The sequence below is a fragment of the Gorilla gorilla genome, chromosome 18 (assembly GCF_029281585.2).
Source record: "Gorilla gorilla gorilla isolate KB3781 chromosome 18, NHGRI_mGorGor1-v2.1_pri, whole genome shotgun sequence".
Lineage (NCBI taxonomy): Eukaryota > Metazoa > Chordata > Mammalia > Primates > Hominidae > Gorilla > Gorilla gorilla.
Window position 1 is genome coordinate 78850354 of NC_073242.2, and position 18759 is coordinate 78869112.

The 18759-nt window shown below is 51.1% G+C and overlaps 1 protein-coding gene across 3 annotated transcripts in view; it reads right to left on the minus strand.

Moving 5' to 3' along the window:
- Positions 1–18759, minus strand: part of ZNF423 (zinc finger protein 423) — a 364614-nt gene that overhangs the window by 291823 nt on the left and 54032 nt on the right. For 2 of the 3 annotated variants that reach the window (XM_055364250.2, XM_055364251.2), the window contains one exon: positions 6237–6296. The exons of the other annotated variant lie outside the window; for it this stretch is intronic. In XM_055364250.2, the coding sequence (XP_055220225.1) occupies positions 6237–6296 (60 nt within the window). The remainder of the gene's footprint in view (positions 1–6236; positions 6297–18759) is intronic. 3 annotated transcript variants of the gene reach the window in all.

Below are 18759 nucleotides of genomic sequence, written 5' to 3' on the forward strand. Positions count from 1 at the left end.
GGATGGGCGGGAGAGACAGGGGTTAGGGGTAGGGTTAGGGTTAGTACCAGGCTGGGATGGGTGGGAGAGGGGGTGATTAGGGTTAGGGTTAGAGTTAGGGTTAGTGCCAGGCTGGGATGGGCAGGAAAGAGGGGGATTAGGGTTAGCATTAGAGTTAGGGTTAGGGTTAGTAGCAGGCTGGGATGGGTGGGAAAGAGGGGGGTTAGGGTTAGGGTTAGAGTAGGGTTAGGGTTAGTAGCAGGCTGGGATGGGCGGGAAAGATGGGGGTTAGAGCTAGCGTTAGGGTTAGTAGCAGGCTGAAATGGGTGGGAAAGAGGGGAGGTTAGGGGTAGGGGTAGGTTTAGTACAAGGCTGGGATTGGCGGGAGAGGGGGGGGGTTAGGGTTAGGGCTAGTGCCAGGCTGTGATGCGCAGTATAAAGGGGATTTGGAGACGTTGGTAGGAAGGAGGTCAAAGGCACTGGGAGCCTTTGGAAGGCTGACACTTGCAGATCACAAGGTCAGGAGATCGAGATCATCCTGGCCAACATGGTGAAACCCCATCTCTACTAAAAATATAAAAATTAGCTGGGCGTGATGGCAGGTGCCTGTAGTCCCAGCTACTCGGGAGGCTGAGGCAAGAGAATCGTTTGAACCAGGGAGGTGGAGGTTGCAGTGAGCCAAGATGGTGCCACTGCACTCCAGCCCGGCAACAGAGCAAGACTCCATCTCAAAAAAAAAAAAAAAAAAAGAAAAGAAAAAGAAATCCATGAGTTGTCCAGAATGAGATACCTTCATACCTACTAGGAAGTTTAGAATTTACAAAAAGGAAAATAACAAGTGTTGACAAGGACCTGGAAAAAGTGGAATCCTCATGAGCAGTGGGAATGTAAAATGCCTGGGAAGGTCTGTTGGCTCCTCCAAAGGTTAAACATAAAGTTGCCCTATAACCCAGCAATTCCACGCCTACAAACACACCCAAAAGAACTAAAAACAAGCATTCAAGCAAAAACTTGTACATTGCCAGGTGCAGTGACACACACCTGTAGTCCCCACTACAAGGGGAGGCTGAGGCAGGAGGATCCCTTGAGGTAGGAGTTCAAATCCAGCCTGGGCAGCATAGCTAGACTCCACCTCTAAAAACAAAACAAAACTTCTACATGGATATTCACAGCAGCTCTATTCACAATAGCCAGAGATGAAAACAACCAAAATGTCAATCAACAATACCCAAACAAAATGTGGTCCTCCCATACAATAGAATATTATACAGCCCTAAAAAGGGGTGAAGGACAGACACCTCCTATAATAACATAGATGAACCTTGAAAATATTAGGCCAAGTGAAAGAAGCTAGTCAATGGAGATTATGTATTATATGACTCCACTGACAGGATGTCCAGAATAGGCAAGTCTACAGAGACAGAAAGTGGATCAACCAGGTGTGGTGGCTCATGCCTGTAATCCCAGCACTTTGGGAGGCTAAGGTGGGTGGATCACCTGAGGTCAGGAGTTCAAGACCAGCCTGGCCAACATGGTGAAACCCCGTCTCTACTAAAAATACAAAAATAGTCAGGTGTGGTGGCACACGTCTGTAATCCCAGCTACTCGGAAGGCTGAGGCAGGAGAATCGCTTGAACCCGGGAGGTGGAGATTGCAGTTAGCTGAGATCATGCCACCACACTCCAGCCTAGGTGACAGAATGAGACTCTGTCTCAAAAAAAAAAAAAAAGAAAGTGGATCAATGGTTGCCTGGTGCTGGGAGGGGTAGGAGGGCAGGGGTGATAGCTAAGGATACAGTGTTTCTTTTTTATTATTTTTTTCTTTTTCTTTTATTTAGTTAGTTATTTCAGAGGCAGGCAGGCAGGTTATCACTCTGTCACCCAGGCTGGAGTGCAGTGTCATGATCATAACTCACCGTAACCTCAAACTCTTGGGCTCAAGTGTTCCTCTTGCCTCAGCCTCCCAAGTAGCTGGGATTACAGGTGCATGCCGCCATGCCCAGGGCTATTTTGTTTTTATTCTTTGTAGAGACAGGGTCTCACTATATTACCCAGGCTGGTCTCAAACTCCTGGGCTCAAGCAATCCTCCGGCCTTAACCTCACAAAGTGCTGGGATTACGGGCATGAGCCACCGCGCCTGGTCCAGAGTTTTCTTTTAAGGACACGAAAATGTTCTAAGTTGACTGTAGTAATGGTCACACATATCTCTAAATATACCAAAATTCACTTTAAATGGGTGAATTGTATGATATGTGAATTATATCTCAATAAAGCTGTTTTTAAAAAGATACAAGCTGGGTTTGTTTGTTTTTAATTTTTTTAAGAATCTAAAGATTTCTTATGAAAATCCAGCTTTCTGGCTTTTCTTTTAAAACCTCTGAAGATCTGGCAACTCTGGACCCAGCCAGAATTCTGGCAATTCATGGCCCAGCCGGCAGGAGCTGAGGGCCAGCCACCCCCTTTGCAAGGTCTGTGTCACCATCCACCACGGCCCCCTCACGTATCAGCCCACCTGGGCCACTAGCCTGCCTTGGGTGGGCCTTTGAGTTTGTGACCCTGGCAAGGTTTTCCCATTTGCAAAGGACTTTCACATTTGTAAGGAGTTCACACCTATGGCCTGGCAAGGCAAGAGAAGTTGGGGTTGGCAAGAGAAGAAGAATGACCCACGAACTCCCCTGAAGTCACACATGAAACCCTGTGTGTGTCCGAAAGAGAATCCACACAGTTCCACTGGATGCCCAAAGGCACCTGTGGCTCGAAACAGGTTAAGAATTCCTCCAGCTGCACACCTCCAAGGCACCCCCACATCTTGACTCCAGATGAAGTGCTCCTTCCCCTGGGCCCACCATTACCAGCCCCATTCACCAGCAAGTGGCATGAGTGGGCCTGCGCACTCCGCTCCCCACGCCCCCGCCTCCGGACTGCAGGATATTGCCATGAGCTGATCATTTCGCTCCTTTCCCTGCCAGGCAAGGCCAGGCTCTCCATCACTGTCAGGGCCCCTGCTCGAGGGCACGGAAGGAGCAAGCCTGGTTGTTTCTGGGGGCGGAGGGCCACAGGGTCCCCACTGGCAGGGTGGCCAGGGGAGGCCAGGGGTGAGTGAAGACACAAACTGCGCATTCTGCTTCTTTATTGCAGTTCTCCATCACACACCCAAGGCTGGGCAAAGCAGGGGAGAGGAAGGCGCATGAAAAGCTTGCGCTCTGGGCCAAGAGGCCCCCCCCCCAGAAGAGGGGCTGCTCCATGCCTTACAGCTCTCCCTTCCTCCTGGTAAACTGCCCTCAGCCCAGGGATATTGGGGGCCTGTGAGCAGGACCACCTATGCCCTGCAGCCACCAGGCCTGTCCTGCCAGGGACCTTCCAGAAGTCCCCATAATGCTCTGCCTTCAGGTCCTGCTCAGCTCTCCACCTCCCGATGCCAAGTGGTGCAGGGGTGAAACCACAGGCTCTGGCTTCCGGAGGACTTGGGTTCGAGTCCCTGATCCACAGCTTGCCGACTGGGGACCGTGGATTCACTACTGTACAGCTCCAAGCTCTTTCCCTCATCTGTCAAATGAGGATGGGGATCCTCAGTAGCAGTGCCAAGGATGGCCTGGGAGGTTTTGCTCCCCCATAATCTTCTTTGGCATCTGCTGCCATTCTCTGATGTAGCCAAGTGACATTTTCTCAGTTTAATGAAAAGTATTAGACAAAAGCAGCTTTCACCAGGCCTTTGGCCCTGGTGTCCACCAGATGGCTGTCCCTAAACCAAGCCCACAGAGAAATTATGGAGCTGCTGCTGGAAGTGGCACCCACCTCACAGAGCTGTCACGATGGCTCAGTGAGATGCTCCAGGTAGAGTGTTCACTCAGTGCCTGGCATGCACTAAGTAAGTGCTCAATAAATGTGACATCGCCCACGTCCAGGGCTACCTCCCACACTGACTTCCGCCTGCCACCCAGGCTTGGAGCCATCTCACACGCCCCATGCTCAGGGAATAAAAGCTGACTTTAATAGCCCAATTCCAATAGAACTGGGAAGGAAAATTTATCACATGCACAGCACAAACTATTAAAAAAAAAAAAAGAAAAAAAAAGAAAAAACACCAGCAAAAATGAGCCAAAGAAAACAAAACAATTCCTGGCCTGGCTGTCTCGCTGTGGATTATCCACTGCCAGGGATGCTCTGCCCTCCCTCTCCCCATAGCTGAGCAGAGAATCCGAAACTGGCACCGTGGCGAGCCACGGCTGTGAAGTCACAAGGAGTGTGCATCCTCCTACATGCACGAGGCATGCTCAGCTCTTGCCTGGAAACTGGCAAATCCCACAGCTCCCACTACTCCCAAGCACCCCAGAGAGGCCCTAAGACTGGCTGCCCAACTATGGAATTACAGAACTACAGAACCCAGTTCCCTAGCATCAACACCGCCCTTGCCTTCTGCAAGCTGGGAGACACCTCATTGCCTAGGGATGCAGCTGGGGTGCTTGACACCCCCCCTGCCCAGGGCTGTCTGTCTATAGCAATCACTGCCAGCACCCTCCTTGCATGCCACTGCTGTTCCCATCTGTCTGCATCACCTCCAGCCCCACCGGGAAAGCAGCTGGGAAGGAGGACCTTCTGTAGACAACACTGGGCTGAGTGCTTTCCTAGTTCAGGGGTTCCTACAGTGGGATCCTCTCTAGAGTGGGCAGCAAGCCTGAGCCCCTGCACCCCTCGTCTCTCAGGAGGACTACATCTCTGAGACACGGCGCCTTATGGCCTTGCTGTTTCCGCCAACCCTGGGGAACGCACTCCCCGCACAGAAGGAGACACACAGGGGGCTACACAGCCCCTTCCCCCAGCCTCCTATCTGCCCAGTGCTGACCCCAAGGCCTGTCCTAGTCCTGGACCCTCCTCCCTAGAATTTGAGCACCACTCACTACGTTGGCTTCAGACAAGGCCCCTCTCTATGGAGGAAGCCCCTGTCACCAAGGGCCAGGGCACCTGCAGCCACAACAGTGCCCAAGCCTGGGTCAACCAGGACCCTGGAGACTCTGCAGGCAGCATTAGCTCCTGCTGGAAAGGACATGGAACCAGGGGCCACAGGCTTGGGTTCAAGGGCTTAGTCTCCTTTCCCAAATTTCATTGAACCATCTTCAAGCTTCCTGCTGAGTCTCCGTATTCTGTACTATTAACACTTTCTTGTCAACTCAGTTTTTTCACTTAAATGAATTTAGCATCATCGTTAAGTCACAAATGTCTATAATATCACACATTAGACACATAACCATGAAAACATTAAATGTTTATATACCTGATGCCTAACCGCGTTTCTGAAATACTGACCCAGAGCAAATCTCTCTTCCTGCTTCAGTTTCCACAACTAAAAGAGGAGAAGCTTGGACTGAATGTTCCCTCATAGGCCTCCTCAGGCCTTTAGATTCTGCAAGACTGAAGCAGCTCCAGCTCCCCCACAAATCCAGAAAAAGCTGGTCAGGATCCCAGGTCAGGCCTGGCCCAAGGCAGGGGAGGAGGACAAAGAAGGGGATCCCGGCGCCTGCCGGACAGGGAGCCAGGGGCACCACTGCCAAGAGAGGCCCTGGCTGCATGCGGAGCAAACAGGAGAGCCTGGGCCCTCATTCAGGAGCTCCCAAAGACCCCCAAAACCAGTTCTAATCTCAGTACTCATGGGAAGGCTCCAAGCTACAAAACTTCACAGTTAGAAAAACTTTACTCATCCACCTCTTTTTACAGCTAAGAAACAGAGGTACAGGAAAGAGCTTATGCAGGGATCCTGACTGTCACGTCACCCCCAACACCCCACGAGTCTGAGCTGCCTCTGTTACCTCTCCCTGGAGGCATGAGCTCAGCTCTGCCAGCCCTGAGAGTGCAGAGCAGCCCCTTCCAGGGAGGGAAAGAGGAATTCTGATGTAGACTGGAGTTTAAAAGTCCTATTAAAGTGGCTTTTATGCAATTAGATTGGAATGAATGTGCAGTGACGCCCATAGCAGGGAGCTTCAAGGCTTGTGCAGTGGGAAAATCACTGCCCATCTGAACTGTACCCACAAGAAGGAAACGTGGCCCTCGGGAGAATAAGGGAATATTAGTCTCCGTATGCAATAGATTTTATTGACCATATGGAACTGATATAAAAATCGTGTTGCATGGGGTAGTCTGGATTGGAGGCAGGAATGTGACACGAAGAATATCATTTCCATAACCAGCTGGGTGGCTTTCTGAGTTCCTGGGCCAGCCCCCAGGACCCCCTGCAACTCTTCCACCAGCCCCCGGGCATTTACCTGCTGCTGTCACGGAGGAATCCCAGGCCAGCGAGAAGTCTGAGGCCTCCCCCTCTTCAACTGAAAGAGAGAACAGAGATGGGCCTGTGAGTTTGAAGGCTGTACAAATAGATCAGGTAAGGCGCAGGGTGAGGAAGAAGGAACATTTGTGGGAGTCCTTATTATAATACCCATCACCAGGGGAGAGGGGGCAAAGCCTACAAAGAGGCTTTTATTGGTTTCACAGAGATGTAAAATGATCAGAATAAAACAGGAATAGCAAGCAAGTTAAGTGCTGGATCAGTTATGGTTTCCCCAGCCCTGTGCCCCTGGCAGACATCACTAATCAATCTCAGCACTGCCTCAAGAAACCAATAAGGTTGCTCTCAGAGATCAGCAAAGTGGTGAGTGCTCATGACCCTGCTGAGACCTGACCCACAGATAGACCTCAGGACACGCTGAGGTCAACTCTCCCAATGACAGCATGTCTGAGCGCTGCAACTCATGAGCTGACAACATCAGAAGGCAACCAGCCTCCCCCTATTCCACCCAGGACCCCACAGAACCAAGCTGGGCAGAGATAGGGTGTCCCCACCATCCCACACCCCAGGACATAAGCCCAAGCTGGTAGAGGCCATGCACTAGGAGAATATGGGAGAAACACTACACAGCATAACAACACTCTTGTCCTGGAATTAATCCCAGTCTGGGGCATGTAATAATATTAAAGCTGGGTTATGGACTTTGTAAATGGAACTTTGTTTAAGCCAAAAATGTGCATACACAGTATTTTTCAGATTTAATGGCCTTTCTAGCTCTGCATATGTGCAGGCTGAAGCCACCACGAACCACCCAGTTCTCTCTGCACTGTCGATGTTCTTGCTGGCACCACGTGGGTGCACACTGAACCAGGCACAGTGCTGGGGCTTTGCAGCCATCACTGGGTTTCATCTTCCTCAATGGACTCTCAGAGGGGTGTCTGAGGTCTTACAGGTAGTGAGAGCCACGAAGAGTTTGGGCTCAAACCCAGGGTTGTCTGTCTCCAAGGTTGCTTTGAAAACCACTGTTGACCGGGATACAAAGGATGCTATCCAGAACCCTAGCAACTCAGACTGGAGGGCAATGACCCCAACCCACCACATGGAAGGCATGTACAACATGCAGGCAGCCACCTTGCAAGTGGAGCAAGCAGGCTGGCTTGTGGTCAGAACCTGAGTTCTAGCACAAGGCACAGCCTGCCTTCAAATCTCAGCTCTGCCTCTTACTAGCTGTATATGACCTGAGCAAATGATCTAACCTCTGGGTTTCTGTTTTCCCACTTCAAAAATGGAGAAAATAATGGTACCTAAGCCATAGGGCTGCTGGGAGGATTAAATGGGATAATGTCTGTGCAGCATTGGGCACTGTGCCGGCACAGGGTAACTGCCCCCATAATAATGTCAGGGCTGTCATCTGCTAGAACAGTGGCCCAACCAACCGAGTGGGGGTCGATGCCACAACTCAAACAGTCCTGCTCTACATGGTGCTCTACATGGTGCAATCTACCCCCTTGACTATGTTAACCATGGTCTTCCTCCTCCCCAAAGCCTCACAGAATGGGTTTCTCTGAACCCTGAGAAACAGCACATGCAAGAGGGAACATCCACCAGCAACTAGCCAAGGAATGCTAATGAAGTGTGCTCTCTTTTCCAAGCCCGCATCCTGAGAGTGGACAGGCAGGATCAAGACAATGAAATGCACAGATAATTTGAGCTGGGACCCAAGCTATTGTTTTACTTAGCTAGTTACAGCTGGGGTGGGTTTTCAAATGTGCAGCTTTATAAATAGCAATCAAGACCTCGTGTCAGACAAAATTGATATTATTCACTAAAATGATTCCAACCAGACAGCCTCCAAAACACGGGTGGCTAATGCCTAAAGCCATCAGAAGCGGGCCATGCACGGAAGGAGCTGTTGTTAACAGCATTCAATGCTATGCCAAAAAATCAGTTTCCCTTACATTTCATCTTTTACTTACACGCACACATGTAAATATATGGTGCTTCTATTAAGAGACTGCTGCCAGTGTGCAAGGTTACCATGCTGCCATTTTGTTAGACACCTTCAACAAGGTCTCCATGGGTCCCTAAACCTTAAGAATGACGTACAGGTATATGAGCTGATAAAGAGGTCAGATATGTTAAATTTGAAAGAAAAAGCACAAAAAAAATGTTCAGCAGAATCCCTTTTGAGTGCATTAAAAAGACATGTCCAGAGCCGAACACAGTGGTTTACGCCTGTAATCTCAGCACTTTGGGAGGCCAAGGCAGGCAGATCACTTGAGGTCAGGAGTTCGAGGCCAGCTTGGCCAACATGGTGAAACCCCATCTCTACTAAAAACACAAAACTTAGCCAGGCATGGTGGTGCATGCCTGTAGTCTCAGCTACTCGGGAGGCTAAGGCAAGAGAATTGCCTGAACCTGGGAGGTGGAGATTGCAGTGAGGTGATACTGCACCACTGCTCTCAGCCTGGGCACAACAGAACGAGACTCCATCTCAAAAAAAAAAAAAAAAGAAAGAAAGAAAGAAAGTGGATCGGTGTTTGCCTGGGGCTGGGAGGGGTAGGAAGGTAGGGGTGATAGCTAAGGATACACAGTTTCTTTTTCATTATTCTTTTTCTTTTTCTTTTATTGATTTAGTCATCTGCAGGTATCAGGGCATTAATACATGACCCCAGTTCTCCTCTGACCTCTGTGCACCCAGGTATCAGGACAAATAGTCTGCACACTTACACCCACTCAAGGTGGTTTAGTTAAGAAGTGTGACCACCCAAGTCACTGAACTTGAGGATGCCCCAAAGATGTCAAGTCATCCTCTTAGGAAGATCTGTCCTCGGCCATAATGGGAAAGAGAACAGGGAAACACCCACCATTTTGGAGCTCTGGGGGAAGTCAAAGCTCTGTGCTGGGTCCCAGAAGTCCAGACAGGCCTGCAGGGGTGGAAAGAGGAGGAAAGTGGCCCAGTGCTAACTGGCTGGGGAGGTCCAGAGTGGCAGATCTCACTACAGGCTTCCTGGTCCCTCACTGCAAGCAGCCACATGACACAATGCAGTCCCTGGAACCACATCCCTGTGTGGTGAGGGATCTGTGGGTCACCTTACTTACGACTTGGGTGTTAATGCGTTTTCCTACAACTGCAGGCACCACCCCACTCACATGCCCTCCTCTAGCCCATATTCTGTTTTTTGAAGGTAGAAGCACACCTTCAAAGGTGAATATGGGCTAGAGGATTCAAAAAACAGAAAAACAAAAACAGAATATGGGCTAGAGGATTGTTTTATGAGACAGGCTCATGCTCTGTTGTACAGGCTGGAGTGCAGTGGTGCGATCATAGCTCACTTCTCAGTCTTGACTTCCTGGGCTCAAGTGATCCTCCCACCGAAGCCTCCTGCATAGCTAAGACTATAAGTGTGTGCCACTTCATCTGGCTAACTTTTTTATTTTTATACTTTTTATAGAGACAGGGTCTTGCTATGTTGCTCAGGCTGGTCTCAAACTCCTGGGCTCAAGTGATCCCCACCTCAGCCTCCCAAAGCACTGGGATTACAGGCATGAGCCACCACGCCTAGCTTTTATACACTCTTGATGAGAAAGAGTCAACACCCAACCCCCCACCACCCCCATAAGGCCCTGTGCTACCCGGCAATGAATGTGAGGTTTTTTCTCCCCACAGCTGCACTCTTCTGTCCAGACTGGATCTCCAGCAATGGCATCACTAGCAGGGGCAGCAGGCACAGAGGAAGGAGGGCCCGTCTGCAGCTGGAGCCGGGGACAGGTGGCCCCAACCCACACCGGCAGCAGGCACTCTCTGGGGGCCCAAGCAGCGAGCCCCCGACATCCCTAAGAGGGAGTTCTGCTGCCGAGCCCCACTGCACACTGAAGACTCGCAGCTCAGAGAAACCCCAATCCGCACAGGGGCCGATAGGGACAACACACCAAACGGGCTACTCGGCCGGCCTGCGGCGCCTCCTCCAGACGTCCCTAGCTCCATGTCTAGTTGTTAATGTATACAATAATTGGCCCCACTGAAGCCAAGAGATACACACCCCACCCTACCCCACTTCAAGGGGAACACAGGACTCCTGTGGATGATGGGCATTTGCAAGGTAGGTGGGTGGCCAGGGTGTGCCCACACTGGAGGGCGCACAGGGTATACAGGCATAGGGAGAGCACATGAAGCAAGTGTGTGCACACAGAGAGAAGGCATGGGGGCAAGTGTGTGACACAGAGCAGAGGCATGAGAGCAGGTGTGTGCACACAAGGAGGGCATGCAAGGTGGATGTGAATACACAGGGAGGGGGCACATGGCAGAGCCCAATTCACCACGATGCCAATGAAGCCCCAGCTCCAGAGCCCTTTGCAAACTCAAGCCCCTCTGCGCACTGGGAGGGGTCCCAGCAGTGGGGTTCTGTAGCCCTACATGTTTTGTAACCTTTGCAAAGGAAAGATCTGTTACGTACTTAAGACCTCTCTGTCTCTGTCTGTCTGTCTCTGTCTCTGTCTCTGTCTCTGTCTCTGTCTCTGTCTCTCTCTCTCTCTCTCTCTCTCTCTCTCTCTTTCTCTGAGATGGGGTCTTTCTCTGTTGTCTAGGCTGGAGTGCAGTGGTGTGATCACAGCTCACTGCAGGCACAACCTCCTGGCTAAGGTGATTCTCCTGCCTCAGCCTCCCGAGCAGCTGGAGCCACAGGCACATGCCACCACGCCCGGTGGATTTTTGTAGTTTTTTTTGTTTGTTTTTGGTTTTTGTTTTTTTGCAGAGACAGGTTTTTGCCATGTTGCCCAGGCTGGTCTTGAACTCCTGACCTCAAGCAACCCTCCCACCTTGGCCTCCTAAAGTGCTGGGGTTACAGGTGTGAGCCATTGCACCTAGCCCACTTTTTCTTTCTACTCCAAACTCTCTTCCATCCCATTTCCTCTCCTGTCAGTCACCTTGAGAATGACCACAGGCATTTTGCATTCTTTGTCTCAAAGGACTCCCCCAGTTGTCTCAGCCATACAGCCCCGCACACAAGCTCTGTGCTGGGGCCAGGCAGTGGACTTCGAGTACCCTCTGTTCAAGCACACGTGCAGGCGTGCACACGCTCATGTGTGAGATGCAGAAAGGCTCTGGAGTGGCCCAGGTCACATGGCCAGGCTGCAGCTGCCCACTCCTGCCCCGTGGTCTACCAGCTCCTGCTCGTGATTCCCAGACCTGACCTTGCAGGGCAGCTTCCGGCTTAGCCCCTGCTAACCCGAACACCTCTCATTATTCCTTCCACCTATTGGCTTCCTAGGCTTTTATCTGCCTCCCTCACTAGGGCACGGACAATGCCTGTCTTGTTCATTGTTGTATCCCAGTGCCTAGCTCAGTGCAAACATAGTAGCAGGTGCTCAACAAAAAACAAAAATTTTATTTTTGGAAACAGAGTCTCACTCTTGTCACCCAGGCTGGGGTACAATAGTGTGATCTCAGCTCACTGCAACCTCTGCCTCCCAAGCAATTCTCCTGCCTCAGCCTCCCGAGTAGTTGGGATTACAGGCGCTTATCACCATGCCCGGCTAAATTTTGTATTTGTAGTAGAAACGGGGCTTCACCATGTTAGCCAGGCTGGTCTTGAACTCCTGACCTCAGGTGATCCACCCGCCTCAGCCTCCCAAAGTGCTGGGATTACAGGCATGAGTCACAGCACCCGGCCCAAATTTTTAATCAATAAGCACACAGGATGTGTGGTGACATCCCAGAGGGCCTGCAGCAGGGATGGGCTTTGTTCAGAACCAGGCAGTGGGCAAGGCAGCCACAGACACACCTGTCCCCTCCACGCCACCACTGTCCCCACCCCATCACACTAGAGTCACACCAGCTCTGGGAGCAGAAGGTCACACGTGCCAATCCAGCTCCCTCATGGCGCTCACACTTGCCCTGGCCTTGAGCACAAACCACTCCTGCCTGGGGTCAGGCAGGCACTGAACAGAAAACTCTGGCCTCAGAATCCAGTTACAGAGTGGATGGAGCAGGGAGTTCTTCCTGCCCATGCAATGGGAATCATCATCGCTCATCAGAGATGGGATCCTTCCCAGGGCTGAGTGTGACCTCAACAATCAGGTGGCCCTAGGAGGGCCCAAGGGCACCACAGTAGCCCTGCGAGGAGCTCCTGCTAAAACACTTCACCGGACAGGGCCTTGGAGGCCCCGCCCCCGCAGGGATGGAGGGGGCTGCACAGGGAGGTAGGAACGGGCTCAATCTTAAGACTCCCAGCTGTCCTGGGATAATCCCCCCAAGCTGTGGAGACTGGTGGGCGACGTCCAGCAGCCTCTGGACAAGGGCTGCTGCAGAAAGCCCTTCAAAGGAGCACCCGAACACATCCTGTTAAGAGAAAGGGTGTTTGCAGCCATCTCTGAAGTCCTGGGGGGCTTCCAGTTCCCTGTGTGAGTCAAGATCCTCAACAATGGACAAGAAGGGGCTCAAAGAGGCCAGAGGGCCCTTAGAGGGCGCCTGCTTGGTGGCAGCAGGTCTAAGACCAGCTCTCACTATTAACCATGGTTCCTGGGGTGCATTAAGAAGGATTCTGGGGCTCTGCCAGGGCTTCAGGCAGATCAGGACTCCACGTTGACTCTCAGCTCTGGGGTCACAAGTTGTGGGAGGCTGACTGACGAATGGGAGTATAGAGTCCCCCCCAAATGCTGTCGCCCCAACTCCACAGCAGGTGCATAAGTAGCTACAACTCTCCTGCTCTGGGATTGGCCACAGCTCGTCCCCTGTGCACTAGCACAGGCCTTGCCACCACCGAGATCCCTTGTGTGCCAGGCCTCTGGATTTTGGATATCCAGCGGCACAGAGCAAGTGGCACTAGGCAGACACCTGCATGCACCACCTCCTCCAGGTCACTTGCTCCTGGCCTGGAGAGTAATGCCCTCCACCCAGAGGGCTCCCCAACACCTCACAGAGGCAGAAGAGATGGAGCTGGAGAGGGAAACAGAAAGGGAAGGTGAAAGCTGGGCATGGGGTCTGGAAAAAGGGCCCAGAACACAGCAGTGGGGCCCAGACAGGGCTGGGGCCCTGCTCAGGAGTTTGTCAAAGTCAGGCAAGATGTGTTTTGGCAGAGAAGGTTCAGGTCAAAGGCAGGAAAGCTCGGGGGACAGATTCTGAGGCAGACAGTGGCAGGAGGTGAATGAGAGACAAACAGAGGCTAGTGCTGGTCCAAGGGTCAGAGGAGGCCTCTAGTAGGGCCAGGGAAGAACTCAGAATGCTCCTTTCTGAACTCCAAAATCCACGCTAGGGCCACTTGCTCAGCCTGGCTTCAAGGCTGGAAGAAGGCTCTGGGTGTGAGCTGCTGCGCACAGGCACAGAAGGGCACTGTTCTGGGGAAAGGATCCATAGATTTCATCAGAAGATCTAGAACCACCTCCACCCCCAAAATAACTTTAAGCACCCATAGACCAATGGCTCTCATTTGCGAAGTGTTCTCAGCTACTTTCCCCAAGGCCTTGGGAAACCTCCCCATGCTTTGCTGGCCCCTGGGACGATCCCACCCTTACAGCATCCCATGCCTCCCCAGAGACATCCCTGTCCCAGCAGAGGTGGTGGCCAGGCAAGGGGCACGTGACTGCCCCTCCTTAGCTCAACCTTAGGGAAACCCTCTCACACACTGCAGGCCAAGGCCACAACAGGTAAAGGGGACAGCGAGAGACCCAAGTCTCATTGTCAAGCATGAAACAGAGCATCACTGCTCCTGACTTACTACTGAGCAACCTCCAGGAATGGAAAAGCATAGACCAGGCAGGGAGGCCCAGCAGGTAGAGCGATATAGGCCAAGCACTGCACAGAAGGCCAAGCAAAGGTGGCGAGAAAGAGCTGAAATGTGACCCACACTCTGTCTACCCAGCACTGTGTCCTGGTGCAGGGCTGTGAATGCCCAGAGAAAGGGGTGCCCATTCATTTGCACAAAAGCATAGCCAATCACTTTTCTACAGCCCATGATCATCTTTGGGATCACGCTCCTAGGTCAAATGACCAGGGTCAAGTGCAGACAAACCCAACGAGGAAGCCCACATCCTCCAGGCTCCTTTCAGGTGGCGATGTGTTCAGGCAGTGGGTGGGGTGGGGGTGATTGCATGCAAAAGCCAAGGCTCCCTGCAGCTAAAGCTAAAACCACCCAACACCTCCACTGACAGGCCCCTTGGCACCAAGCTCAGACCATCAGAAAAGCCACGATATGACAGTCACATCACAATCACCTTTGTTTAACTCTCGTGATTCACCCTGACCACTTGCTGAAAAGAGAACAAGCTGTTTCAACAGCACAGGTAAGATCGCCTGCCATTATGCCCTGAAGTGAGAGTGAAAGGGAGAGGACCCTCTGGCTCTGTCTCATGGGTCTCTCTGTCCACACCCTGCCCCCCAATATACGGGCATCTCACCAAAAGGAGGCTGGGTCTAGTATTTAAAGAAACCTATTTTTTAGGCCAGGCACAGTCACTCACACCTATGATACCAGCACTTTGGGAGGCCAAGGCAGGAGGATTGCTTGAGCCAAGGAGTTCCAGGCCAGCCGGGGCAACATAGCAAGATCCTATCTCCATAAAAAATTTAAAAAGTAACCAGACATGGTGGTATGTGCCTGTCATCCCAGCAACTCGGGAGGCTGAGATGGGAGGATCACTTGAGCCCAGGAGTTCGAGGCTGCAGTGAGCTATGATCACATCACTGCACTCCAGCCTGGGTGATAGAGCAAGACCCTATCTGTTAAAAGAATAAAGAAGGCCAGGTGCAGAGGCTCATGCCTGTAATCCCAACACTTATGGAGGCTGAGGTGGGCAGATGGCTTGAGCTCAGGAGTTTGAGACCAACCTGGCCAACATAGTGAAACCCCATCTCTGCTAGAAATACAAAAATTAGCTGGGTGTGATGATGCACACCTATAATCCCAGCTACTCAGAAGGCTGAGGCACAAGAATTGCCTGAACCCAGGAAGCAGAGGTTGCAGTGAGCCGAGATCACACCAGTGCACTCCAGCCTGGGTGACAGAGAAAGACTCTGTCTCAGAAACAAAACAAAATAAAAAAGAAGCCTGTTTTCAGACAACACAACTCCTAACCAGAAATCTTCTAACCAATCTAGTACTTTTTAAAAATAAATACATACAATTTAAAAAAAAATTAAAGCAGAATATTCCAATGTGTGAAGAAAAACCATTGCTAAGAATTACTGATAGATGGTCAGTGGGTCTCCACGTTGGCGCTTGTATAACAGGCAATTTTGGCAATGCTTGACTTTCTCCTTAAACTGACTTTAGAACCAGCACCTCTGGAAGCTGCCACGCTACTACAGACTCCTCATAAACTGTTGCCCTGGAGAATTGTAGGCAGAGGGGCTAAAAGCCTAAACCTTGCTTAGCCACTGTGCCCCTTCCTCTCCTTGCGTTGCTATATATAAAATAGAACAGAAAGACACCAGGGAATAATCCAAGAATTCCAAAAAGTAAGTTCATCTGTCCTTACAGGAAAAGTGACCCTTGCAGAAGTCACACAACAGAGCTCATCTAGCTATGGCTGTGAGGTAGAGGAGGGAACCTGGAGAGACACTATAAAATGTAGGGGTGTGGGAAGTGGGCTCTGGAATAGGCTGCTGTCCCCCAAGTGATCACTTGCAGGCCATCAGATCTCAGGCCAGAGACTCGATCCACCCTGATCTTCCGTCTCTGTAAAATGGGGATAATCAACGTCGCAGGAGGATGGAGAGGATCAAATGAGATGATACCCCAAAGCACTTAGCTCCAGGGAAACATGCAATCAATGTGAGCTCATGTTACTGGGATAATTCAAGCTCCCCTTCTCCCGCCAGGTTCCTGGCTGGCTGCTGAGGTTTCACTCTCCCTGGAAAGACAGGCGAGCTGAGTTTTGAGCAGTGAGATCAAATTTCCCACTGAGATTTAGCCCACCCCGCCCCACCCACAGCAATGCCCAGCTAGAGCCACAGACGCCTCAGCATCACTGCTTTCCTGTTCCCACTACAGTGCAGGGATGGTGTCCCTAAATGTGGGACTATTTGGAGGTGACAGCCAAGAGGCTCAGCTTCTGTGCCAGCTCATCTCCCTCTCACCCTCCTATTCCCCATCATCACCCCAAAAGAGAAAGGCTAGGAGATCTCTGCAGAAGAAGCAGACACTAACCCCAGTAAAATCTATATCTTGGGCAACTCTGCAGAAAGGTGACTCCTCTCCTCCATCTTTCCCTAATAAAAACATGATGATGATGATGATGTGTAAAATAGGACAATGAGGTGAAACACTTCAAGTTTTCTTTGTTTTGTTTTGTTTTATTTTATTTTTTAAGACAGGTTCTCACTGTGTCATTCAGGCTGGAGTGCAATGGTGACATCTTGGCTCACTGCGGCCTCAAACTCCTGGGCTCAAGGGATCCTCCTGCCTCAGCCTCCTGCATAGCTAGGACCACAAGCACGCACCATTACTCCCGGTTAATTGTTATATTTTTCTGGCCAAGCGTGGGAGCTCACACCTATAATCCCAGCACTTTGGGAAGCAGATCACTTGAGGCTAGGAGTTCGAGACCAGCCTGGCCAACATGGCAAAACCCTGTCTCTACAAAAAATACAAAAATTAGCTGGGCATGTGGATGCACACTTGTAATCCCAGCTACTTGAAAGGCTGAGATATGAGATGCACTTGACCCTGGGAGGCAGAGGTTGCAGTGAGCAGATTGTGCCACTGCACTCCAGCCTGGGTGACAGAATGAGGCTCTGTCTCAAAAAAAAAAAGATATTTTTCTGTAGAGATGGGGTCTCACTATGTTGCCCAGACTGGTCTCAAACTCCTGGCCTCACATGATCCTCCCTCCTTGGGAGTTTTCTCTAAGTACTAGGAAAAGGGTTTTTCCACTAGACCTGGGACAGCACACATGTGGAACACCTGCCCCAGCTCCTCTATCTTGCACCCACCATAGATATTGCCAACTGATCGGGGTTCTTTCTCTAAATTGGCACAGATGCAGCTTCAAAAGTCTCAACAGCAAGGGTTAAAATCTGTTGGGTTTCTCTGTTCTGATCCATAGAACTTCCCTGCAAGCACCTGGACATGACACACAGACACACACACACTCCTGCACACACACTTGAGGATGTGCCCAATGTGAGCAGGAAAGGCCATCCTTCACTGAGCCCACGTGGCATCTGGCACAGTGCTGGGTATCCCACATACTGGCTCCCCTTCCATCCTCCCAGGCCCCCTCAGACGGAGCCCTTAAAATCCTCACTTTTCTGGTGAGGAAACAAAGCCCCAGGGAGCCACAGCGTTTGTCCAGATGCCAGCCACGGACTCCCAGGCCAGGGCGGATGTTTCCAAGCATGGCTTCAGCTCAAAGGCAAAAGAGGGAAGGGAAGGAAAAAGGGGAGCCGTGAACACCCAGCCATTCACCCCTCGTTCTGCCCTGGTCCAGCCCAGCCATGGGGTAGGAAAAGAAAAGGAAACTGAATATCACAAAGCCACCTGATGTGGCAATGTTAGTGGAAAGCCAGAATCAGGAACTGAGAAGAACTGGACAACATCGCAAAGGCAGGAATCCACGTGAATTAAAACAATGCCTTTTTTCTTCTTCTAAAACAGTCCCTCGCAGCTCTGTCAGAAGAGGAGCCAAGCCTGGGTACGTTGGCAGCCCCGGGGGACTGAGGAGAGCATGCCCTGCCACAGCCTGCCCCTCTGTGCCGGTCCCACGTGGGTGAGGAGACAGATGCCAGCCTGGCCCAGGTCCCTCACGTCCTTCCCCACCACCCTGCACCAGAACTGTCTGGCACTGGAGGTTTTACAGATGTTTCCTCAGCTCCTGCCTGAAAGTCAGGGCTTTACTGACCCATTTCAAAGAAGGAAGAATAGAGTCCCAAATAAGAGAAATAGCTCACCTGGGGGCCCAGACGAGGCGGCAAAAGCAGACTCAGAACCCGGCATTCTAGCTTTCAGGCCCTGGAATCCTCCTGGACAATGCTGCCCACCTCTGAATAAGCAGTGAAGTGCAACTGAGCCCTCACCTGCGCCACACACTGTGATGTGCACTTCGGTTGCACAAAGTAATTCTCAGAATATAGTTTCCAGACCAGCAATAGCAGCATTACCTAGGAGCTTGTTGGAAATGCAGAATCCCAGACCCCATCCCAGACCTACAAAATCAGAATATCTGAGGGTGGGACTCAGGAATCTGTGTTTTTGCAAGACCAACAAATGATTTTGATGCGTGCTTAAGTTTGAGAACCTATGAGTAAGTACATTTATTAACCCCATTTTACAGATGAGAAAACTAAGGTTAAGCAATTTGTCAAAAGTCATGGAGCTAGGATGGGGTACAGCCAGCCAGGACTGGATTTTTATTTTTTTAGAGATACAGCCTTGTTGTTACCCAGGCTGGAGTGCGGTGGTGTGATCAGAGCTCACTGCAGCCTCAAACTCCTGGGCTCAAGTGATCCTCCCACTTCAGCCCCCAAGTAGCTGAGACTAGAGGAACATGCCATTATACCCAGTCAG